This window comes from Antennarius striatus, chromosome 10 (genome assembly GCF_040054535.1).
Source record: "Antennarius striatus isolate MH-2024 chromosome 10, ASM4005453v1, whole genome shotgun sequence".
Lineage (NCBI taxonomy): Eukaryota > Metazoa > Chordata > Actinopteri > Lophiiformes > Antennariidae > Antennarius > Antennarius striatus.
In genome coordinates, this window is record NC_090785.1 from 3,345,001 (window position 1) to 3,371,991 (window position 26,991).

The 26,991-nt window shown below is 40.5% G+C and overlaps 1 protein-coding gene across 3 annotated transcripts in view; it reads right to left on the reverse strand.

Moving 5' to 3' along the window:
* gria2b (glutamate receptor, ionotropic, AMPA 2b) overlaps positions 1-26,991 on the reverse strand; it is a 36,159-nt gene that overhangs the window by 6,859 nt on the left and 2,309 nt on the right. For all 3 annotated transcript variants that reach the window (XM_068325591.1, XM_068325590.1, XM_068325589.1), the window contains exons 3-12: positions 13,863-14,102; positions 7,265-7,461; positions 5,502-5,555; positions 5,266-5,424; positions 3,636-3,803; positions 2,198-2,302; positions 1,962-2,069; positions 1,432-1,638; positions 942-1,309; positions 123-321 (exon numbers count right to left, since the gene is read on the reverse strand). In XM_068325591.1, the coding sequence (XP_068181692.1) occupies positions 123-321; positions 942-1,309; positions 1,432-1,638; positions 1,962-2,069; positions 2,198-2,302; positions 3,636-3,803; positions 5,266-5,424; positions 5,502-5,555; positions 7,265-7,461; positions 13,863-14,102 (1,805 nt within the window). The remainder of the gene's footprint in view (positions 1-122; positions 322-941; positions 1,310-1,431; positions 1,639-1,961; positions 2,070-2,197; positions 2,303-3,635; positions 3,804-5,265; positions 5,425-5,501; positions 5,556-7,264; positions 7,462-13,862; positions 14,103-26,991) is intronic.

The following is a 26,991-nucleotide window of genomic DNA, read 5'->3' on the forward strand; positions in this document are numbered from 1 at the left end:
TATTTCTTTTTCAAAATGTTGAATTTGATGTTAAAATGACTCAAACCTTGAAATTGACCATTGTTGATATGAAACTAAAACCTTGTTGAAATAGTGTAGAGTATAAAGAGACTAATCCTTACCCTAAAAAACTCTTTCGTAGATCCAGCGTCTAGAGTCCCATATGCTATCTCAGTCTGTTTGGCCAGGTCCTCTGCACTTTCAATGGGAGAGACCATCCTCTCAACAGTCAGGAAAGCAGCCAGGTTAGCAGTGTAAGAGGAGATGATGATGAGGGTAAAGAACCACCAAACTCCACCCACGATACGCCCAGACAAAGACCTGTTTGAAAAAACACACACATTTATGTTTTTTCAGGTGTTATTTCAAATCATTTCTGCAGAATTTCACACTTTATCATCCATTCACTTTAAAATCACTTAGTACGAACATAAGATTCAGCAAGATTCATTAATTTTTAAACAAATTGATGCTTAGTTTTTGGTTTAACGGACTAATAAGGCTCGAATCTTAACATCCTTAATTGTGGTCCTATGAGGGTTAATTATAATCTCATTATTACCAATCAGGAAAACGGGCTAAATATAGAAAAAAAAAAAAGATACGTTTAGGTTGTGATGACAAGTCGGTTCAACGCCATATTAGAAGCCTATGCCAGTGTGTCATGCTGATATGCACTTCTCATGTCAGTATGTATATTTTATGATGCCACGCTGATGTAACATTTACCAGGCTCTCATTCTAACAAGCATGGGAGTATGATGTATTAACATCCAGCATGTGCTCGTGCTGATATTAGCATGTTAGCAGTGATCAAAAGTAAGACAGTAAGTGTGAAGTCTTCGGTTAGATTTCATTCAGTCAGCAAAATGAATTAACACTATAATGCATTGATCCTTATGCATTTATATAGCAAAAAATGTGTTTTTTTTATGACCTACCTGGGTGAGATGTCACAGCCTTGACGCATGAAGGCTCCAAGAGAGAACCACAGGCTGTTGAATATGCCAAACTCGTTGGTGGACTCGTTGGTGGGGATCTGCCCGTCCTCGTACTCCTCGGTGTGCCACTCGTACGGGCTGAAGCGGCTGACCAGGAACAGAACCACGCTGACGCCGATGTACGCAAAAACTATACACATCCAGATTTCATAGGCCAGCGGGTCGAGGAAGGAGAAGACTCCAGGTTTGGATTTCTGAGGCTTCTTTATCATGATGGAGATCCCAAGCGACATGAAGGGTTTGGAGAAGTCGATCACTTCCTCTCGTACCAAAGTGATGGTCAGAGGAGCCACGGCGATGTCCGCTTTCTACAAAGAAAAGGACACAAAAAAAAGACAAACGTATTATAACGTTCTTAATTATTGGTATTTCATTGTCAAAGTGCAAAAAAACAAGCCAAGACAAATTACCGTTTGTTACAGACACTCACCCCATACACTAACTCCCCAACCATTCCATTCCAGATTTTGGTATCTGGATCTCTGGCTCCATATTTCCCATCGCCCACTATTTTCAGTTGATATTTGAAGCCGCAGTGCTTTGCTATCTCCGCAGCCAGATCGACACAGTATCCCTCGTAGCGCTCATTGTCTACGAAAAGGTCAGCGTTCTTTTTCAGCATTACATATGGAGCTTCCTGAAGGACAAAGATAAAAAAACAAAACCACCGTTCAGCGCAGGCCGCATCGGAGACAAGGGTTCCGAACTGAAGTTGGGTCATCATGAATACGAAGGGGGTACTTGTCGGGAACAAAGCACATCCGTGAGGAGACAATACTGTAGCGGACACGTTCTAACAACGGGCAAAAGAAAAGCCTTTCCTTAATTAAAATATAGATGGAATACATGAATAAATAATAACAAACTAATCACTGGTATTGAAAATGTATTGATTCGATTGGACCAGACGGGAGACACAATTCTAGCAGTTTATTCTGAGCTATGGAGTCATTTATTTACCAAGATGGTGGTGACAATGACAGTTTTATTTTCCATTCCCGTTGTCTCATTCGCTAAGACGTCTGATTTGGTGACGGCCATTTTGTCGATTTCATTCCAGTATCCAATCTGTCAGGAGGAGAATAAGGAAATAATAATTTCAAACCATTCAGAAGTTAAAAAAAAGAAAAGAAAATATAATGAATTATGTATGTATTTAATTTTATTTTGCACATTCAAAGCCATCAGACGCTCACCTTGACCGGGCCGTTACTCTTTAACTCCATTATGTTCACTGAGTAGTTGATTCGTTTGCCGTGTTGATCGAACTGAATGTTACCGGTCAGGCCTTCCACACGTACCTTCAAGACAGGAAAATCGAAAAACAGCATCTTCAAACTGGCTTTCACAGCATGTACGCAAAGACTGCCGCGGGAAAACAGTCATCACGCTGCGTTCTGACTGAAACAGGTCGTCAAACACGTCTGTCTGTACTGTCAACTGGATGAGAAGAACAATTATGTTTTTAATCTCCCAACTCATAAAAGGGGACAAAAGATAACCCTAAATGATGATGGGAATTCATTAAATTGGAAGGACATTGTTGTATAAATATAGTGTCTGGTCACTCCATCTCTTTTCTTATTGACATCCAACTTAATAAACAACAGGGCCAAGACAGAAATAGGCAGACGATGTCTTGAACGTACTCATAAAATGCTCTTGAAAAAGCTCTTCTGTTGTTCTGATTTCTAACACTTTTAGATAAAGCTGACAATACTTTTTAATTATTTCTCAAAAAAATAAAAAAATAAAAAATAAAAAGGAGACATCATTTAATATGTGATGTTAATTCTGGCCCAGCAACTTCCTGTGTGTTGCCCACAGGGTGGCTGAAGGCAATTATTTCTCATCTTTTTTATATGCCAGATGTCGCGGGCGTTGGGTAGTAGCATCAAACGCCAAGCACTGATTTATTCTGGAACATCTCAGTGAGACATTACCTCACAGTGCTTCATTTGCTGCAAACGTCTGACCCTGAATAGAACTGTAATGATTGTGTAAACTCATCTCGACGGCACCTCACGGTCAGGTAGAGTTCAGGGATTTTCCTCAGACTAAGAAGAAGGAATCCAGGTGGCAGAGAGATAAAAAAAAAGAAAAATGTGGTGCGTTTGACAGCTATTTTTTCTTTGAATTTATCTCCTCAAATACTTACAGCGCTACCCATTGGGTGATTTCAGATAAAAATGTTCTCAGTGTAGGTATAGAATGCCTAAAGATCCTACTGAGATCCTTTATCAGAAGCTTTTGTCTTAAAAAGCAGAAACATTTTGAATTTTAACTCGTATATAGAGGTTAAAGCTTGTAGCTACAACCTCAAAAAAAAAAAACATAAAACAAAGGACAAAGAATCCACTTTAGCTGTCAAGCTTCATTTCTCAGTAGGAGAGGGGGCTAATTTCGCTTTGCATCAAAGCTCAGAGGACAGTCTGTGGGTAGACCGCTTTGTTTCTCCTCAGAAGAAACGCTGTCAGATACCTAATGCATGATGAAAACAGTAGTCACTAATCAATCTCTGCAAAGTACTTTACAGCTTTGTTGGTGTTTGTGCATTTCCTACCGGAGATGTGCTCTTACCATGGTAACAAGGATTCACCACCGAGGGGATGTATGTAATGTGTAATCTGTTACCTGCTTCAGAGCTCGTTCAATCTCCACTCCCTGAGCCCAGGGAACGGCCGGATTGGCCAAGCAGTCGCCATTGTTGGCCCTCCTGGTGAAGTCGATGCGTTGCTTGTGCAGGAAGCGGAAGGCCTCGGTCATCACTTGGACAGCGTCATAAGTTAACGCGGATGTGTACTAGATGAAGACAATGAAATAAAAAAGTTTTGGGAGTATTATTATCCCAGCATTTGTACTTGAAAAGTTGGGAAAACATGTTGCTTTAACCATGAAATCATCACTAATCCAACACTGCTATAGCCCAGTTCTATGCAAAAGACCCTCATTGCTATCTAAAATGTGCAATAGGTCCTTCATTATAAGCAAAATGGACACTGGAGTTTATTTTGAGCTGGTGCTATCTTTCCTGCTACCATAAATACTCAACAGAGCTGCAAATCCGTCGCACAAATTATTACCCAACAAAGACAACTGCAGACCAGACCATTTGCTAAAAATGCCAACGCCTTGCTTTTTTACATAAAAATGTACCATTGAGGAAAAAAACCCCTAAATGTATTATAATTTATTTATTTTGATATATTTAGCAGTAAGGATGGATGTATAAAAGTATTACGAAATGAACATCTTCCTGGATTCTATTCTTAGCAGTACGCTTTAAAGATGAAATAAGTCATATTTAAAATTGCAGTGAGAGAAGCTCACATTTCAACTAAGATGGAGAATTCACAAAAGACAGTGTCAGTAAACTGCGGATAACATTTTACATCTGTTTACCAGCACAGCTTGTCAAAGATCGCTTTATATAAAAGGACACCAGAGAGTTGAGACAAAAATCATCCTAAGGTTGCAAGATAGCAATGCATAGCTATTTTTCTCCAAATATATATTTTTTTCTCTTGTTATGGAGAGATTTTCAAACCACTAAATTTCATTTCGACAAAAATTGCAAATCTATTGGGTCACATTTAGCAGGAATGAGATGCTTTGCTCCACTGCAGATGACGTTTTGGTGAGTTTTTACAGCATCCATGCATCTAGATCTGATTCTATAGTAGTTTGAGACACGCTATACATAGAAAGTGTTTAGTTTTTTCGTCAAATTAGCCACGGATCCATACGCAACCTCATCTCGTCAGTTTTAATGAGGATATAATAATTAATTAGCAATAAAGATCCTGAGAGCTAACCTTAAATTCACCTTTCAAGCAAACGAGAATGACCAACAGGAGACACTTTGATATAAAGTACCTCCTAAAATGCACACATCAAATCCCCTGCTCATTATCCTTCCTGCTATCTGGTTCTAATTAGGGTGCATATTAATTGTCTGTCATTGGTAATCTTTTCAATTTTTAAAAAAAATCTGTTTTATTTATGTTCTGTGCTGCAATATGCTGTAAATGTCAGAGTGATTTTTCACTCGTGCTTCAATAAATTGACACATCCAGGCTGTGTAGCAAAAAAAAAAACCCCCATTCTGAAACTATGTGATTCTGCAGATGAAAGATGGGGGAACAGCTTAGAACACAATATTTCAAATACGGTCTTTTTTTTTTTTTTTTAAACGTTGCATCAGGATTTGGAGAAAAGCCAAACATATAGGTATAAATATCTTTACAGGCAGGTTTATTCTCACCCTTATCTTACTGTCCGAACCGGGATATTCCTTTTCTTCCAGGGCTTCCCATCTCTGGTCGAACTTGGACACCAAGGGATCATCAAAATCAACTATCTGGAAGCCCGATACGTTGGCACCACCATACTGGATTTTGGATAAATCCCCATCGATGAAACCCTGAAAACATGAAATTGAGTTTATTTTATCTCTTTACTGAGGATTTTAGAAGTATAGAAAAAGACATGTAAACTTACCAGATTCGCTATGATGTAGTGGTAACCCTTAACATGTCTGCCAATTGTGATGACCTACCAGAAATAGAAATATGGTGTGAAATACATCTCTGGTGAACACGAATCAAGACAAAAGCTTCAGAAAGAAGTTATTCTAAACATCTCCTTGGCTCTCCGTACTCATATTCTCGACTTGAATGTCTATGATGTATAAAGAAAGACACTTCCTCTTGAACGGATTCTGTGTTTCCTCGATAAACAGGCACAGAGACTGCAAGGCATTGATTTCATTCAGCGTTCATTTAAACAGATGTTGGCGTGCTTTAAAAGCTAATCGATGAGTCTTTCTCCTGGGTAAAAGGTAGGCTAAAAATATGCTGTTACATGCACCTGTTTAGTCTTTAATTGCAGCTTTGTTTACAACCTAAATGAACAATTACTGTGATGGTTATGATGCCTTCTGCATCTGCTGGATCCCAGTGACAAGGTAGTTTTTGCTTAATGCTTCATCAAATGCAAATGTTTCCAAGGGGATTCCTGTGCAACAGGAATAATTAAAAGGACAATGGGTCATTTCCTTCATTCTTTATTCATAAAAACACTGCTTTTAATTTCCCAATGTTAATTACACCCTAATACTAGTCACGCAAATTATATTTTTCCTTCCTACATTGCTGTCTTCAAATAAAGCCATGATTATATAGAAAGTAATTTATTACTTATGTGCCTTAATTATGCTAAATCAAGTTTTTTTTCTCTTTTATGGACTCTACTTTGTAGAATTATCTAGATTCAGGTTCATCTATTGACTGAACAAGTATTCTTAATCATCAGTGTGTTTTCTTAAGATCTGTTCTGCAACTTTTGATTCTTCTGCTCATCTCCTGTGTTTTAATTGTTGTCCATTGTCTTTCCCTTTTTGTTTGTGTTCATCTTTTTATTACTATTATTATTTCATCTTTCTTCTCCTTGAACATCCATCCATCCACTGTGAAATTGGCAGATTATTTCCACCTGAGGCTGATTGTGTCCTAATCCTTGTGCCACCTGTTCCAGATCTTCTCTCATTACTTGTCTTTAAATGTCAGTGGTCGACTGTGGATCATCTCCATACGTTCTCAGCGCTCGTCCTGTTTTCTCTACGTTGTTTGAGTTCTCAATCTTATCTGGATTTCCTTGTATTTCTATATTTGTGTTTGCATTTGAATCAAAATATCTCCAATTGCTGCTAAATATTCTGCCAAAGTCTTACCTTCTCAACGTTTTATTTCAACCTCTGTCTTAAACTAATATTGAGAGAATATCTTAGAAACTACACCAAATTATAAATGCAAAAAACCCCCCACTTGCTGTACCAAACTCATGTAACTTTAAAGTCAAAATAATTCCTCAGAAAAAGGTCAAAATATTAATCCGTAAGTTTCCAACCATATTTAAACACTGTCATACTCATAATCCTCTTCAATGCAATGCATGTAGTTTGGGGTCCCTTCGTTTCCCATTCAGCATAGTGTGTGAAGGAGGAAGGTGATGAATGCAAAGTAAAAACAGAAGCTTCAGAACAACAAACATTTGGAACATTAACTCGTCTGAACATTTATGAGGCAGGAATGGTATTTGTTAAACCTTGAAGTCTAAACTACAAAAAGACACCATAACTCTTGTGCTGCTGCTGAAACAAACAATAAATCCAGTTGAGCAGATCTGTGGAGCCAGAGAAGAATTCCTTCATTAATTTTTAAAATGGGACTTCAGCCTGATCAGACAGGCAAAAAACAAGTCACCTGCTCCATGATGTCTTTTACTTTGTCCTGCTCACAGTCCAGGATCACCCTTCTCTCTTTCTTGTTCTCCAGATCTTGGAACAACGAGCGGTACGCCTCGTCCTTCCTCTCATCCTTCAGGTTCCCCACGTTTATGGCCGTCACCTGCCACTTCCTCTCTGCTGCTGTGTCCAGAACAACCTGAAGCGTCGTCAGGCCTGGGCGTGGGAAGAAAGCAGAAGGAAACATTCTTCTTCTTCGTGTTTTAAACCATTTTATTCATGAGATTCTCTGGTGCCGGCGGTGTTTAGAGGACTTTTGAAGTTTAAAAGATACCCTGCTGACCAATGGCGGGCCGGAACACTGCAGGACGGAGGGTGTAAAGATATCACGCTTTGTGCGTCTGCACAAAATCTTTGCAGCAGACTTCCCTGAAAGTAGTTCTTCAGCTATGTCCATTTTTGTGTGCACATCTTTGGGTTCATCATATCAGCATCGCCACAGAAAAATGTTTGAAAGCAGAAGGCGAGCAGCGGCAACGGAGCGGAAACGGCTAGATTTATCGTGGCTGAACTTATTTATTGAAGATTGCTGACACCGTCTGATGATTCCAATCCCGTCAAGGCTTTATAGAGACCCTAACCCCCCCCCCAAAAAAAAACAAAAAACAAAAAACAACTCATCCAGATGAGTCACGGGTGTGGATCGGACCAACATGTGGGGACAGAAGTCGATCTGACAGCATCAGCATCTAAACTTTAATGATGCTGATTCATAATTGCGTTTTTTTAAACACAACTTTTTGCATTTATCTGCTCAGTTATGGATCAGTACATCAGGTTTGAGCAGTAGTTAAGGAAATGCAGGTGGTGTTTCAACATGTGCAGAAATTCAAGCACCTACACTTCCTTGATAATGATGCAAATTGAATTTACCATCCTTTTCTCTCACAAGTATGCACGTCACGACCACTGAAGTGAGAGGAACACTTTATTTCCATCTGCGGAAAGCTAAATATAACTATTAATGACTGATACATGGAAAAAACCCTTAGGTAGGAAAGAGAAGCAGCAAAAAATATTCTCAATCAAATGATTGTAAGTTAAACCATCATAAAAATAGGGCTAAATCAGACACAGCATGTAATTAGCTGTTGGATGGAGATGTTGCTAAGCTGCTTCCAGATGAACAGGCTTATACTGGGCAGCTGGTTTGAGCTTTTTTCCAATGGTTGCGTTGAAATAAGTCAGCTGAGTCATCAGTTCTAGGCTGAGATACCAGCTGATGTGACCGGGGCTCGAGTTTTCGACCCGACTAAATCAACGCAGAACCTCGACTGCTAACCCCCAAACCCCCATCGTCTGGATCATTCATTAGCATGCAGCACCTGCCCATCAATCTGAAGTGCAGTCTTTAATAGGCAATGACTGCAGTTTCCATTTTCCACTTATATTCCTATCGCCCTCTCAATCTGGTTTCACAGCTGAACCTCCAATGTTATTGATCCCTCGTCTGCAGAGGGCAGTTGGAGAGTGGTTTGATAAAAGGGTGTTTCATTCCGCCTTGGTACAGCGAGGTGAATTATAGATGTAATCAATTTCATGCGACACGGCAGTGGTTTTATGATGTCGGGGAGGGAAGTAGAGGCTTGCAGTTTCATCTGAATGAACCATACATCGTAATTACAGTAGGGTCATTACGGCGTGGTCAAATTTTTACTGTTTCATCAATGCTCATTAAATGAGATAATTACAATTTAAATTGAAGAAAGAAGATTCAAGTTAGGAAAAGGCAAGGACGAGGGTAAAAAGTTTGGGTAAATGTTGATAATGTATTATTAAGTGTAAAGACTCATTTTACATGTGTGTTAAGTGTGAGGTCTTCTTTGCATTAAGAATATAAGTGGCCCCATATGTGTAGATAACATTTATAAAACTTACTAGGTGATTTTAACATTTTGTCACATTTTGAATGTTATTTGCATTATTTTTAGATAATTCTCTGACACTGCTGACTCATCACCTCATCTAAATTAATCCTCACGGCTGGAAGGCTTCTCCGTTTTTAGCTCTGGCAAAAGCCTGTAGTTCTTCCTGCAGAATATCAAGATGTAGCGATGCAAACTTCCAAACACAGTTTAAATAAAATAAAGCCGTATATTTACCAAAATATTAAATCACGTAATGAAATATAAAATAATCCTTGTTTCATTTGACTTGGAAAAAAGTCATTTTGTATTCAGCCTAATAAAGTATTTGTTCAGTCTTACTTGGCTCAGCTCCATCAAATATTTTCTGAACTAAAAAAAAAAAGTCTATTTACTATATTTAGAATTAAAAATCCTGTATTTAACTGCTTCAACAAGTAGGAAGACAGTTTTGGAGGTATTCTCTGACCATCACGAGATAATATCAGCTTTGGCCTTACATCTGCTCAGCCATCCAGAATGGCTTTTTTTACAGTTTTTATATTTGAAGATAATCCCAGTCATCCTTGAAGCTACTTTTAACAGATAACCAGCAGAAAGACACAACATGTACATTACACAAATATGGAGTGATCGGAAGGAGTAAGCTAAACAAGCCTGCACTGAACACACACTCCTGATATCAGCCCCATGAAGAAAAAAAAAAAAAAGTAAATTGAAAGTGTATTATCAGTTTAATATCCTGTTACAGAATCATCTTGACTGCTGTGTTAGAGGAACACGCGTAGGATTTCGTGATAGGTGATGTCAAATAACGCGATGTCAACAATGTCAATACGCTCCATCCTCCAATCAGCATCATGTCAGAAACTCCAGAGGCAGACAGAACTAGTGTCTCACAGCAGATCTGTTTCTCTGGTCTCACATTCAACACTAAACTGACCTTTTTTTTAAAGGTTGCTGGTACGATTATTAGCATTTTGATATTCGGCGGGTCAATAAAGCGATGAGGTCATGTGATGCTGGAGCAACCGGGTGAGATCGTTTTCATCCTGCACATGCAGGTTTGACTGGAACGGGTTAACTCCAAGCCCATTGATCAAAAATATTCTCTGTATTGGGGCATGTTAATGCATGCATTTGTGCATGATGGAATGGTAAACTATTCAAATGAGGTGAGAAAATGCTCATAAATAATGCATAGAGGAAAGCAGTTCAATGCCTTTAATATGCAGGCTCATATTAGCTTTAATCTCTTAGCCTCCAGCTATTGTTTTTTTACTCGTTAACCATGATAAAGTTCCTACACTCCACCCTCAGGAATACCCGTCCACTTGCATAATACCTTTACCACAATTTTAATCAACTGGTTAATGCTTTATAGGATTTGTTGGAAAGATACTTGAGAGGAATTCTGGGATGAGAGAGGAAAAGAATATAATCTGCCAAAGATGTTTTCTTCAGGCACGAGAACAGAATACTCATCCATACATTTTAAAATTCTGAATGGTGAAATAAACATCAAAACATGTCAGTGGGTCCATTCAGGATCAGTAAAAGCAATGACAAATAATAGGAACCCTTCTTTGACAACACATTCTCTCATTGAGTTGACCATTTGTTCTGAAGCAAACTATTTTTATACATCTAACACATCCAATAGTAAGCTTTTTGCTTTTCACCAATACCCGAGGGAAACACCCACGTTTTTGGCTACTAAATATTCCACTGGGTTCACCAGATAACAAAGATCTAACTGGGACGACAGCATTAATGTGATTGGCTGATCATATATGTGTTTTCAGGGTTTTGGTAGTTCAATAAATCTCCAATACTTCATAAATATACAGCAAAGGATCTCAGCTTGTGGCTAGTTTATCCCTAGACTTTTGATCCAGCATCAAGGTTACAGTCTTGGTGCAACTTAATTCCTGTTTGGGGTGAATCAAGGTCGTGGTATGGTTATTAATTGTTGGTTTTGGAGGGGGTCCCTGACTTTCTGCACTGGCATTGCAAACTGACACTGGACATAAATTCTGAGATGCAATTTCAAACTCTTAAGCGAGATAAAAGGTTGACGGAGGACAAGATCTCTTGTCGGTGAGCCAAAAGGAAGACACAAGACAGTGTCTTTTTGTCCGAGTATTACATAATCCATGAACTGAAGTGATACTGGTGGTACTGGTTGATCTCTGAGTGGTAGCAGAATTCATCATAACCAGTGGCTGTTGCATCGTCTCCTTTCTCTCGTCTCCCTCGCCGACTGAGCAACACCCACGCATTCCCCCTTGCATCATTTTCCAACCAGCTCAGTCACTTACAATCTCTCTCTCTCTCTCCCTTCATCTCTTTCTACACTTTGGTTGCCATGGGAATGAGAGGATCGCACTGACCTAATTAGACAGCCATGCAGTGATGAAATATGCACAACAGGGCCTTTGCTTGCCATCGCAGATGTACAGTAAAGGCACCGGGCCAGAGTGAGCATTAGCGTGAGGACGAGCTAAAACCGCCCTCAAATTTTTGTCGTTTGATTCTCCCGTCAGTCAGAGAGGTTAGGATGATTCGGAAGATTAGCGACGGATTCTTTGGGAGGAAAGGGAAGGGAGCGTGTGGGCAGGATGGAGAGGGGAGTTATTGTTGTAGGCTATATAAATCAAGTGAAGACAAATCATGTGTGCGAGGAGGAAAGGTGCAGTGGGGGAGTTTAAGCGATGCGAAATGATAGAGAATCAAAGGTAATACAGAGGAAAAGCACAGTGAATCCCTCCTAAGCCATTGGCGTTTCACTGCATTCAGCCTGAACAGTCGTGCAAAGGAAGCAGAGCTCCCACTCCTCCTCCGAACAGACTGAATTATTCTTCTGTGTTGCACTAAACCATCATTAGATATTATTCATCACACTAAAAGCAGATTTGAAAGTAATCCCAAGATTGAGTAATAAAAAAAAGAGAGTAATAAGGTAGTTTATGAAGTTAGCATCCTTACTGAAAGAAATATTTAGTGTCATAGCTGCATGCTTACTCCTATTTTTTTAATCGCAGCTCAAGTATTGAAATACAACTTTAAGATATATGTACTGCAGGTGGCTCATAATCATACATGATGCAATGAAATGACTTGCATGATACAGCAAACTGGGATATTACACAAGTACGAATGGTGGGTGCATGGCTATTTATACCTTAACTGCCTTGATGCCGTTTGTGCAGACATTAGCTGTAAGTTTGAAAATCATTAAAACTCTACCAGCTGATGAAGCATCGACAGATTGTCAAACCGTTAAGACGACACATGCAAAAAAAAAAAAAAAAAAGTCGAACAAAATCAAGATTTCCTGGTGATCAGATATCGCATATCAAGACTTTTTGGTTAATTAGCTGATGTTAACTGATAAACACGGGCTCGTGATTTGACGAAAGATCGCAAAAGCATTTCCCAATCATTTCCAGGATTGCTGCAACCACATGGCACAGAGTTCTTGGATTTTAGATATAGAAAACACACAGATATTACCTTATAATATCTGCACGTTGAAAGAATATACCGTTATTAGGTTATTATAACAATAACTTTCTTCAGACTTCCTCTGACTGCTCTTCCTCTACCTGTGATTTACATATTTCAATGTTGCACAGATAGTTTTACTGGTTGAAATAACCGCTAGCCGCTTGTAAAAGTTGCTGCCGTGAGCCAGTTATCTGTGCAACTAATGGCCCTATTAGCTTTACAGCTTAAATAAACCCTTATTAGCTTTATTAAACCACCTCTCCTGGCAGTCCGAAACTCATGCGCTAAAGGTGACAATAGGCGGTGTGTGTACAACAAGAGTGGGAATCCATCGTCTGTGTTGTCGGGGCCTCTTAGAAGCAAAGACATGAGTTCGGTTTGTGGCCTTTCAGCGTGAACGGAAACATAAGCGTCCTGCCTGCTCATTAGCGCCACCTACAGTGCCTCCTGTTCATAGCACCCTATGCTATTTCCATGCTAAGCCATTAACACATGTATTCACAGAGCGGTGGACGAGCCATCAGGAGGTATTTGGGTTTCAGAACCATGACAGGTCTACTTAGATCCGCCGCAGGCCATTCCACCGTCCCCTCAACGCATCTTTATGCATTCACACCTGCAGAGAGCTGCTTATTTGTGATTGGATGGCTCATGACACATGCTAATGCTAGTTTTATCCTTGGTAGATGTGGGTGTGTAAGTGTCCTTGGTGGAATTATGGTGTGGATTTGTCTTGTTTAAAGGTCTTCTATTTGATTTAACATTCGGTGTCGTCACTTGGTATCATCCAATATGACTGACTGCCTCTCTTCTGTGTGATATAGCAGGAAACAAGCTCTCAAACACACAAGGTGCTGGGGTTGATTGTTTGTGATGGACTGTTTGTAATAAACCACGGATTTACAGGCGACGGGTGCCGCATGCAGTGTGTTTGCGCTAATGGAAGTAGTTTAAGCAGCAATCTTCCGATTGCGCGGAGTCAAATCGTTGTCCGTCTCTTTGAAGATGTAATCACATTGTAAAAAGGGGAGGGCAACGTGCTAAAACGAGAAGAAAAACGTGCTCCGAATCCAGACTCCAATGGAAACGCATGAAGAGACGAGGACAGCTGCAGGTTGTCGAAGGATGGAAAAACAGCTGAAACGACATATAGAAAACAGAAAACGGTCTCTGTGGTCCTACCTCGATCGCTGTCGTACAGGTAGGCAAACTTGTCCCATTTGTAGTACTCGATGAGGCTGAGGAGGGGCCCCTTGATGTCGGGTCTCATCTGGATGATGAACTGCTGAGTCCCATCCAGGGGGAAGCTGGGCGTTATGAAGGAGACGTGGAGAGTCCCGCAAAACGACGTGATGGTGTTGACAGACTTCTTGTCGTAGAATCCAAAAATGGCGTAAACTCCTCTCGAGAACTGTGAACAAACTGAAACAGAGGAATAACGTAGTTAAAGCTAAACAGGTATAAGGTTCCCTTTTTTTTTTTCAAGTGAGAATTCATTTTGTTGGAACGTCTGCATTTCTTTCTTTATAAAAATGCACTTATTTGACATTTACATGAAATGACATTCTGCTAGAACTCAAACATTTACGTTTCCAAGACCTTTAAAGCAACCCTTCAGTCAACACAAGGGCTGCACAGAAGCGTTAAGGGACTTTAAATTTCTCTTATGTCGGATTAATGTAATTTTCTCTGACAAGGGAGTCCTTGTGCTTTACAGTAAAAGACACACATGGAGTGGGAACAAATACACACTTGTCTGTGCAGGACCATGATGCTATGACTGTGTTTGATTTCTGTTTATCATGTCAGGCTTCTACAGGAGTGTGTAGCAGAGGAAATGTAGTGCTGCAGCGCTCCGCCGACGAACAGTCGATGTGGCACGTTACATAACGCCCTTCACATTTCCTTTTGGAGGCCAGTGAACCTAAATAATTGCCTTTGTGAGAAGGTATGCAGTATTTATGATCGCTCTTCTGTATGCCTGAATCAGATTATTTGAATTACATCTCCTTCTTGTTGACTCTGCAGAATTATCTTATTCAATAATTCATGACGTATGCTCAGGTATACGCACGGCGCCGTGCCTGTCCCATTCATTATACAGGAACACGGCGGCCGCTGCGGATTGGAGGCGAACCGAATGTAACCGTGACGCTGTGGGGACACATCATATTGGGCATGTGCATCCATCAGATTTGAGATAATCAGGCTTATTTCCTTGGACATACAGGTTATCCCAAGCTGAGTCATTTCCTTGCCCAAAATTATAACTGTAAAGACTCGCTGCCAAAGGGAACTGGAGTCCATACCCCCCTCGACAGTGACTGCGGCAGCCATCACTGATGAAAAGCCCACATGCTGGGTGACATGAAAGAGACTGCTGTGATCTTAGAAGCATCAGAATGAGGAGCTGTTATCAATAAAGCGACGCTTTCAGCCTTTATGTTTTAGTTTAACTCAGTTCCAACACATTTCCATATACTTGCACGTCTCCAGAGAGCAGCTTCACGGGTGAAATTTGGACCTAAATGAACAAAAGTTCAGTAAAATTAGTCTCCAATGAACAAATTAGGGAGCGTACAATTTTTAGTCTTTCTCTACCCTTAAATTTTGTCCCTATCTGAACAGGAGATACCGACTTAGACCATAAAGAATTAACTGAAACTAATTTTTCCTGCTTGGAATAATTCCAGGCATGTGTAAGTCCTTCAGTAAAATTCCTACTTGCTTCCTGCTTGAACAAACGGGGCAGGACGTGACCGACAGCCGACGCTTTGACAGGAGACGAAGCTGTGGTTCAACCATCACAAGATAAAATGAAGTTACTGCAGCTCTGATTCATCTTTAGGATTCATGGGAATTGTAGTGTGTAGAGAAATTCGCTAATTTGCAAAAAACAAACAAAGAATGCTTAGACATGCATTTAAAAAAATGCATGTCTAACATATATATATATGCATGTATAGCTTGAGTGAAAAAATTATTTTCCTGTTTGGGATCAATAAAGTTGGATTAAATCTTAAATCTTGAAACAGGAAATGATTATTTTATCCAGGAGGACGCATGGCCGGCAAAAACCTCCAACTTTGCCACCAGTTGTCAAAACCATCCTTTTTCTTCCTGTTTTCCTGTCACAATCTGATTTTCTACCTGCTGACAAAACCACGGGGACACGTGTGCATCACTGCTGGAAGGGTGAACATTTAAAACATAATATTTCATCATCGCCGCACACTTGGCAGCTACTTTTCTAAATGTTGCAGTCACTCCGCCAGCGAGCCAAGAAGCCTGAAACGTGGCTGAATACTGAATATCAATTTTACCTCCAGTGATATGTTGTGAATTTTAACATTTATTCATAACCTCAATCTCTGATTTTCTGCTTAGTGGAGGAAATTATGAGGTTATTCAAACATAAAAATCCCTACAAAGCTCCAGGTTACTTCACGCACCCCTGCTGCTTTTACCTCCTCAGAGACCTAATTAAGAATGAGCCTAAATAAGATGAGGCGAAGCCATCGTTCACCCCCCCCACCCCACCCCCCGCCAGTATTCATGTGCCGCCGATGTCCTTCCAATTAGAAGCCATCTTCGAGCATCAACTACAATGAAATGATGTCATCTCCGTCAGCTGGGGTTCACGTCCACGTTCCTGATTCTCTTTATACTTTATTCAGTAGTATTTTGATGATGAGAGAATTTCTCTTAAATATTTATTTATTTATTTATTTATTTATTTATTTATTTATTTATTTATTTATTTATTTATTTATTTATTTATTTTATACACTGTTATAATTCCCAAAGGAAAATTAAGAAATTGGTTTATAGAGAATACAATTATATTCTATATATTATAAAATTATATTCTCTATAAAATTGGTTGATAGATCTAAAGAATATTTTAAAGAATATTTCATTTACTTCTGTTACCTACCTCCACTCCACCTAAAGCTCATGTTCTTGAAAAGAAAAGAAAGTATTTCATCACAGGATCACAGATCAGAACAACTAACGCTCATCACTTGTCACCCCTGGAGCGAACACAACTGGAGAGTTTTCTTTTCTCGGCGCCACTCTCTCCATTATGTTTGACTTTTCTTTGCTGACTCTCTCTCTCTCTGGTGAGCTTGCTGAGTTTGCCCAGGATTAAAAACTCTCTGAGCTCACGCTTAGAGCCTGGATATCCCCCCCATGACTGTGCCGCAGCTTATGCCAGAGCGAACAGTTTGACAACGTGTTACTTTATTACCAAATATGGTAATCCGTATCCAGAAGACATTCATTGAGCGTTCCCACTTGACTCTTCGCTGATGATGTTTGCTGGAAAATGTTGCAGCAATTTAAAGGTGTTTAATCTGCGTTCGACTCTGCAGGGGACGAACCTGGGAATGATTCATTTTGATGGAAACACTGATTTTTAGAAACAGTGAGGATTGAAAGAAAAAGCCATTAAGGCTCTGTCACATCTGACCGCTTCTCAATGAAACCACGGAGCAATTTTCCCCGAGAAATCCCTTCTCCAAATACAGAAAAAAAAAAAAGAAAAGAAAAAGAGGTGACTGTAAATCTCTTTCTCTACAGTGCTGAAGAGGTCACCCTTATTAGGCAGCATAAGGAACACGCTCAAACAAATCTTATCATTGCTCTAAGCTGCGATGGACCCGGTTTTCTCCCCCCCCCCTATCTTTCCATTCAAGAAGATAAAATGTACAAGAAAATTTAAGTTTTCACTTAATCTGGGAGTGTTTCAGTACGATAAACACACTTTGGGGACTCGTGATCCCAACACTGGTCAGGAACAATAGTGCATCTTGGATAATGAAGTATGTGCACTTGTTAGACTGTGATTGGTTGTTTGTGAGCTCAGAATTCCTCCTGGTAGTTTTTAATTGTTTCATCTGTGAAGCAGCATTGTTTTCTGTACTAAGCCTTTTAATGAAAAGGATCTGAAACAGCAAAATCGTTGATCGATTGATTGGGATTTGCGTGTGACAAACATTTCAAATGCACTCAAATTTGAACCAGCCTTGTGGCAGAAGGGGACGTCTCCGCTTTTCATTCATGTATAATGAAGGAGACAAATTTAAAATTTAAACAGAAATCAAATCAGATTTGGGATTTTTATTCAGTTATTTGCAAGATTGTTGCTTTTGGCTACTGGTTGTTGTTTTTTTGCTTGATTTATGATGTTTACTGATGTTAAACTATACTAAATCACGCTAAGTGAAGACTCAGATTTATTTAAAGACCCAATAGCAGAACACAATAAATAACTTAACCAATAAATAACCAATGAGATGATTAGAAATCCTTTCAATACCTCAGTCTTAATCGTCTTAATCACCTGTTTAAAATTCCTCCACGTTATATTTGACAGCGTCACATTCCAAGGAGAAGGTGAACCCTGGTGAAATAAATTTAGCCGTCCCAATTATCTGACCTCATTTTCACCAAAGTGGCTCTAAAGGTGCCCCCCCCCCCGCTCCCTCCGATCCACCGGCGTTTGTTTCTGCTCTGTCACTCATCAAATGCTCAACCAGCTAAAGTAATTAGCTTCAGTTTAGCGTGTGAGCCCTAAAATGATTCAAAAGCTATTATTGTATTCTGTTTTAAATTATGTGTCATTCCACATGTATGAGTTTTATGGTAGTACATTTATTTTAAAGCATGTTACCCTTTAGATCCGGAGATTTTACGTTGGCAAACCTTTATCTTCAGCCTGAGCTGCTTCTAAATTCAGATTCATTTTTTGGAAAGACTAAATGAAAAAAGTGTAATTCAGGCTTCATAGTAGATTTTATTAAGCTACAGAGATCAGAGAGGACATTTGTTGACTCAGCAGTCGATATCACTATCTGATATTTAACAGAAGCCCAGTGCATCAGCAAAACGATAAATCAGTTTAGCCTCTCACACACACACACACACACACACACGATGTGGCTGTGATAATGATCATCAGCAGTCCAGTCACAGCTAACAGAGCTGAATGTTAGATATCACAGCCTCTCCAACGCTCCTGTTCTCACCACAGAGAGAGAAAAGGCCTCTGGCCTCGGTGGATTTTTGACGTAAAAACGATCCGACACCCGTCGGCGAAGCCTCCAACCCTTCTGTCGGAGCAACATGAGCCCGTTTGTCACTGATGTAATTGTTACACGGTTAGATTTGGACCCTCCGACACACGCAGGACAAACCAGGTGATTAGTCGTAAACTTTTCCTCATGTTTCATCCGTGTATTTAACACCCAAGTGAAATCGAAGGTATCGTGGGTGCAGATCCCGAGGGGAGGGGGTCACGTCCACAATCGGTGATCAGAACTGAAATAGAAAGTGTTGCTGCCAAAAATTCAAACCATAATAAAAGAAACAGGTAAAGCAGGAAGTGGAATCATCCTTGAGGAAGATGCACGTCTGCACATTCCCAAACTGTCTCGTGATATCATTTCCTTTAAACCTACATTAAAATGCTATATTCCTCTCCTGCTCCTAGCATGCATGTTAAGGTTAAAGGGTCATAAAACATAGAACATCTCTCCGGTCTGGAACCCGCAACACTTACGGACGACAAAATATTTATCAATAACCCTTTAAATCCTCAGAGCGAAGCCGGCGTTTTATGACATCTAAAGCGATCCGCCTGCAGAAGTGCTTTTATTCCTACTGTAGACTGTTGCCACGGTAACATATTTCCACCATGTTCCCACTCATGCTATTCACCTTGACAGCTTACTGCAGCCTTTTGAATGTGCTTTCCCTTTAGGAAGAACAGATCAAACCCATCAAATGAGTCGGACTCCACAAAAATGACCATAAATATTCATCCTATATGTGGAAATACAGGATGAATATTTATGGTCATTTCATACTAAAGAACAAACTCAATGGTGAAAATCTTCTTATTATGAAACTCTTATTGAGACAGAACACATGCATTGCAGCACTTGAGTCGGTTGCCTTGGCGACAGCCCTCATTCACTCTGTTGAGAGGCTGATGGGAAGGCTTCTGGGAGGTGTCACCGTGGGCCAGCCAGGCGCACTGGGAAGACTTTTTTTTTTTGTCCGCCTTAGAGCACTTCTTCCGGCAGCTGGTTTTCTAGAGGAACAGGACAGCCAGTTTCTATCAACTTCTGACCCCCCCCTCCCTCCTCCCACCTCCCTTTCCACTCCTCTCTGTCTCTTCCTTGCTTTCTCCCTCTCCTTTTGTTCAGTGACCTGTTTCCTGGAGGCTTTTTTCGGATGGATGTGGATGGAAGACGACGGCGTTGGACGCTCTCGCTGCTCCACTAAAGGGCCGGTCGTCTCTGCGGCGGACGGGGTCGTCCTTTCAGCTCTCCCTTTCCTCGGTTTTCCGTGCCCTTTCTGAATGCTGCACCATTACTTGTAGGGGTTGGGGGCGGAGCCTCAAGCTGCATCAGCGGCTCATTTATCCCAGGTATCGACTGAGTTGGACCTCTGACTGTCTGACTGCAGCAGGAACATCAAGACAGCTCCACTGGCGTTATCCATACATTTATCAGCTTCTCAAGCCGCAGTTGGCTTAACCCATGCGATTCCAGCAGTTATCAGTTGATAAGCTCTTAGCTATTAATTTACAACATGAAACTCCAATATTTTTAATAAATAGACTGACATTTCTATTTATAAGAAATGTTTTTTTTTTTGTTAATTAAAATCAGAGAAAAACTTTTCCAAAGAGACAGAATCAGTGATCCAACATCAGATACACAAATTTATAATCAGATAAGTAATTAGAAATAAGATCTGTTTCCAAAATTCACAAAAAATACACAGATGAAGTTCCGCTTTGCAAACGTTCAGTCTGGTAAAAGAGGAGCTCTGTGTCGCATTGCTGTGAGAAGACACACAAATCCAATCCAGCTTAGCACAATACAGAATTATTCTGGCATATTGATTTGGCAAAGTCAGGCTCATGCATCAACACAAAGCTTCCTTGTTCACATTTCATCCAGCTCCTGTAATAAAACATCGTGTGCCCACTGACCTTTAGTGGAAATACCAAAGCAGACTTTGGATCTGCTGCTCTATTGTTCCAACTAGCACGGAAGCTGCCAGACCATAATTATTTTCACCTATAAAACCACCGCTTCAGGTACGAGCTGCCGTGGAAACACTTGGGAGTGGACGTAAGAAAGCAACACATCGTGGTGTGTTGATGGTTCCTGAACATCTAATTAACATCTAATGGTGATATTTTCAGGAATATTGTAAGAAATGAATTTAATTTGGGTGTAAAATGTTATTTTTCTCTTTTACCCAAACTCCTCGCTCTCTTTCGAATGAAACATGTTGCCAAAGTTGGAGTAAAAAGCAGTTATTTGATAAAGGAACGACAGCCAGAACAAGCAAATAAAGACGCCTCGTAATGATTCTTCCAGGTATTAGTCAGGCCCCTCAGAGACCGTTTCATGAGCAGGACAATTACAGGTGTCTATTATCAGTAATTAACAACATAGGGGCCTGTTCTGTCGGTCATTATCCTTTACATAACCCACTAGGCTGTGTCAGATCGTACGGCCCGACAGGAAGGGAGCGACTCCCGAGAGTCACTTCATTTTTCACGCTCGTGTTGGCGCCGCAACGCTTTTGACATTGTCTTTTTGTCAAAGCTTACACCCCAGTGAAAGGTAGGGTAGAAAAAAAAGAAAAAAAAAAAGACAAGAGATTACACAATACCCCCGCTTCAAAGGGGATGCGAATCGAGCCGTGACCTTCCGGAGGACACGCTTTTCAACACTAAAGCGAGTATTTTACCAAAAAAAAAAAAAAAGCAGACTGAGGTTTGCATCTGCAAACCTTTGATTTGACGTCTTCTTCACTTTGGGGGATTTTCATGCAAATTTATTTTTCAGCAAACAACACCCCCCCCCCATCAATGGAAGGCTGCTTTTGTTGTGCAGGCAGAACTGAACTTGTCGTGTTGACAGACCGCTGGACCGTGGATTACTGCTATTTACTCAGCGGTAATCGTTTCGCCTGGCTGAGAAGTAAATGGCACGTATGACAGTATAGAAGTGTATGAAGGTATTAAACGTGATTAGGAGTGTAATTCAGTAGAAATCATGAGGATTACAGACGTGTTCATATGTAAAAGGTCTTTTACTAACTTGCTTAGTCGAGCAACTGCAATTTATTTTTTTGGGGGGTCGATGGTAAAAGAGTTCAAGCAATGGGCATCGATGACCGGATTACCCATTGACAGTAAATACAACCCCTACCCTTTTGCCCCATCCCAAACCTTGGAAAGACCATTCTTTACTTCCGCTATCCTAAAATACGCGACAGCACTTGGGAATAGGTCGGAGTCGCCTATTGCCCTTCTGCATCATCAAACTGTGTGTGTGTGTGTGTGTGTGTGTGTGTGTGTGTGTGTGTGTGTGTGTGTGTGTGTGTTCCCACCTGCCAGTGGGCTGACCTAGCTTTCGTGGACTCGCCTTCAGCCAATGACCTCTTTTTGAATTGTCTACCTACTAATAATCGTCCTGACGTCTACGACGTATTTGCCGTCATTCTCATCGATCCTCCTTAGAATCGCTTCTATCTGAGCGTGCTGATGCTATATTTACTCAGAAGTTATTGTTTTCCAATAAATTCTATTACAAAGCACTTTATCGTATTGCTGTGCTGATTCATATGCTTTTCATATTATGTGTTTTTCCCGTTCGGCATTGTTGACTGGATTTCTGCTGACAGCTGCTTTTACGATCAATCGAGAGTTGCAAAAAACTACAAACTGTCCCTTTAGAGGATCAGATCACCCACATAATAAGGAAAGCAGAATTTAGATTCTCTCAAACTACTCTAATGGCATCTAGTCATGCTACTAGGATATTTATTATCAAGTATTGATTAAACATAAAATAAAACCAAGTTAGCTGGAAACTACATATTTTTATTCACATTATTATTATTATTTCAAACTAACAAAATTCAAATTTCTGTAATTCTGGCTTTGCCGACAGGAAAAATACAAATCACCCATATAACTTGCCCACCTGGTGGACATTCAAGGAAAAAACAAAAACAAAACATGTTTTCCGGCTCAGGAACTGAATCGGAACAGTTTCATCCTCAAGTTCACCTAAATTGCACGTTAAATTTTTCACGATCCCTATAAATTTAAACGTTCTGAGTCACCAGAATATTCTGCATATTCCTGGAATCCAGAGTGTATGTTTGTGTTGCAGATGTTATGGAAATGTCACTGTGTAATCTTCATCCAAGCATTGCAGGTTTTACCCATGAAATTCTGCTATATTCCCAATCATATAAAAGGTTCTGGTTCCATGTAATGACCAACATCATCTAATGGATGACCATATATTTACTTCCAAAAACATTCATCAAAATGAAGCAGCTTGCAGCCGATGCATTCACTGTTCCAGTATTTTTTTCTTTTTTAATTTTCTGTTTGAAAGAAGTGAATGATTTTTGCACTATGCCCTTACGATTCCCTTGTCTGGTCTCAAAATGCTGTAATAGTCACCTGGTGAGTTGGAAGCAGTTCCTATTTCTATAAAGAAACTCAGAGTTCAGCACCAAACCCCATAAAAACACTCCGACACAAAGGCGTGATCACATTTGCTGCAAAAGCCACAAAGCAAACAGAAAACTGTCCTGCATCCAGTCTGAGCTGTCGAGGAACAGCCAAAGTTTGCTCAGTGAGGACATGGATCATTTCAACCAGCCAAAAAAAAACCAACTCTTCCCTTCCAGAGGTTACTCAGGGAAGTCCCGTAAGAGCACACCTCCAAAAGAAAACTCAAAATGTCACCTTTTAAATGCTTCACAAAAAAAATTGGAATTCCAACAAAATACAACCGGCAAGCAAACAGCTGCAGACGTGAGTCGGCTTCGGTCCAGGGGAGACTTTTTCCTCGCAGACAAACCACAAGGGAACAAGTCCTTACAAGAGTAACACAGTCTACAAAATAGGCCCTGATGAGAATAGAAAGAAAGGTTTCCAGCCTGAAATGTGGACAAAATGACTCCTGGTTGGGTGAGAAGGCTGAAGAAAACACACCTGAGATGAACACACCTGCGCCTGTGTTGGGATTTAAACATGTCGAGACTAAAATCTTTATCAGCGGGTTATACATCAGACTAAAAGATAATTTTAAAAAAAACGGCAGTTTTACATTGATTTTATCCACCTTTAAGTGGAATCATCGTGCCCTTTTATAAAAGCAGGACAGAGCCGGCCTAAAGACACGCTAATGCGTTTCCACTGCATTTACATTTTGCTCAATGAAACACAAACATTTCATCCGAAGGGATGAACAAAGATGCACTTTTTCATTCACTGCATTGCTGCTCTGCTTATCACTCTGTGAAGCCTTCCTGTCTCTGTCCTGTCATTTAAAAAAAAAATTATGTCTTTATCTTCCACACTCCCACACACACACACACACAGACACACACTCCTAATAAGTTTGATAAGAACACCCTGTAAGACCGGGCAGGGCGACTGGATCAAACTTTAATCATCAGGTTGATGGGATGGACGGATTCTCCTCTATGCATGTCAATGAGCATCCAGCTGAGAAGGTCATCCTGGGAATTTAAGATGATTCTACTCAGCGAAGTGAACTTTGAAGATGACAATAAAAAAAAAAAAAAGAATGTAAGATTCTTATAGTTTAAAATAAAACCCTGCAAAAATGATTGCATGCAACAAAGTTGGTTTATATCATAATTTAGTATGATTAATTTTCAGATACATGTTTTTATCAGCTTCCCTTTTGAAAACAAGTTCGGTACCAGCCACCGGTCGGATTTTTGCAAAGTTCAGCTTCGCCTTGAGTCTAACAGTTGAATAAATCATCATTTTCAAGGTCCCGTTCTGGCTCAAACATGTAGTCTGTGCAGCCGGTAAGTTCTGAGATGTACTGACCGCTGTGGCTGGAGGATAAAAAAGTTAGCTTCCTTCTCAGCTGAGGGCAAAAATGCATTTGAGCCTCATGCCTTCGAGGCTCTGAGAAAGTGTTTGGGTTTGAGACCGAGGCTGACTTTGAAACATGATGCTATCTCTCTCTCTTGTGTTTTTGAGGACACAGTGATAAGGGCTTGTTGCGGGCTGTATTGAGGGCAGGCAAAAGATCCGCAGAGGGTTCTGTAGCCTCATTTTCTGACCGGCCAGCTCCCAGGCCTACTTAATATTTCAAAGTCTGCTCTGAAATTGAGGAGAATGCACTTAATTAAGTGTGAACAATAAATCGGCTATAGCCGATGCTCTGCTGCGCCATGTAAGGTTTGGGGCTTTTGATCATTTAGCCGAGTCCCTTGATGCATATGTTCCTGAGATGCCATGTGCATGTAGTTGAATTAAATTGCGATTTAATGTGAGTCAAACCATAACAAACTAGAAACGCTTCGATGTTAAATTGCCAACCAGCTGTCGGCGACCTCAAACTGCTCTGTCGATCTCAAAGGAGGACGAATGAAACGAATGGCTTTAAAATGATGGGAAGCAGCGACGAAGGCCCAGCAGAGCATCACAGCATCAACATGTATATGCACACACTGATGCACTCATTGTCTACTGTACTGTATGTCCTGTGAGTTGATGGAATGTGACGCTGTCAAGTAAACAGAAGGTGACAGGAAGGCCGTCGTATTTTTAGACCGACCTTATTTTGTCATATTTTGATGAAAGAGGTGTAACGGCTGTCTGGACCATGATCGAATCAAATGAAATTGAGGATTGAGGAAGCAGCAAATGCAGCAGCAGATTCTTAAATATCATCAGTGACCTGTGCAGAGTCAAGCCTTTGAAATACTCCAATTCCCATGATGCAACTGCACAAACTCCAGACTAGACCGTCCCTTACTTATACATATCTGCATATTCTAAACTAAATGTTCACACGTCACACTTTATTTATACAGATATATGCTATTTGTATTAGCAGTGGGCATGTCCAGATTTGCATTAGCAGTGGGCGTGGCCAGGTATGTCAGTCATCAAACCCTGTGAGGTCTCAAAGGTGAGTCAGTTCCTGGAACTTTGGGCAGGAATAGTTGAAATTTATTGCTCTGGGTGGACAGCGAAGCAATATAACTCCACACATCTACACCCAGACACACACACACACACACACACACACACACATACACACAAACACACACACACAGGACTTGGCCCTGGCAACAGATGCAGGCCTGTCCATGTGAAGAGTTATTGATGGAGGAATGCATCATCCTCCCTCCCACCCTCCATATCTGACACACTGTGTTGATGAAGTAAGCTGCTGCATATTCAGAGTGGAGTGTAATATGTCTGTGGGGTGTATATCACAGAACAGACCAGAATTTTAATTTCACCAGTCTACATAAAAAATTATTGTATGGAAACGACAAATTTTATATATTCTAACAATAAGCTTCACATTTTTTTCCAGACCAAGTTTGACGGCAATATAAATTTCCGTGTGTATCAGGTAAAAGACCTCCTCCTTCCTTGTCTAAGGAGAAACACAAATCTATCACTTCTTTGATGAGTTCGGTTCAGGTCAATAAAATAGTATTTAGGTCCACATTCCCCCTCCCGTGTTCCTCCACATTAAAGACGAATGTGTTTTTGTTGGATCCAAAATGAAAGCTCGCAGCAGCAGCTCCTCGGTAATGGAGTTTGTGAGGAGTCCTGGAGCTCGACTGAACGCCTCCAGAAGGCTGCCGTTGTGTCTTTGCCTTCAACACGTCAGATTCCACGTCTCTGGATGCCGTGTCGTGACATGTGTGTGAAAAAAAAATACATAGCCGTGCTTCTAATCTACTTTAATTATGCTTTGTGAGATATCATGAGACTGCCATCTACTGGCCTAAAAACACCTCAGAACCCACCCTCACCCCCCACCCATCCACCACCACCACCGCCTCCACCCCTTCACCGCAACCCAGCCGCCGTGCCCCCTCCGTTTCCCTTGGAGTGGATTTAAGTTCATTCTGAAATCACCAAAAGTTTTCAAGGCTCAGAGTCAAACCTGAGGATTTCGACCAACGTGTTAAAAAAATACCTGCCTATTCGTAACCTTTAAAATCTCATTGGCTCCTCCCCCTTTGTGCTACATAACAAAGATGGCGACCTAGAAGGCGAGGAGGGTTCTGTCATCTCAGATGAAACTTCAACGTCATTCTCGATGTGCCAGCTGTGTTCTTATAGAATATTTCATTTTGGACACACTTGATGGTACCGGAAGCTTCAAAAGACAGCAAAAGTCAGTAGCTTAAAACACTACATCTGTTATTTTCTTTTATTCTACTGATAACATTCTAGAAAACATGAAAA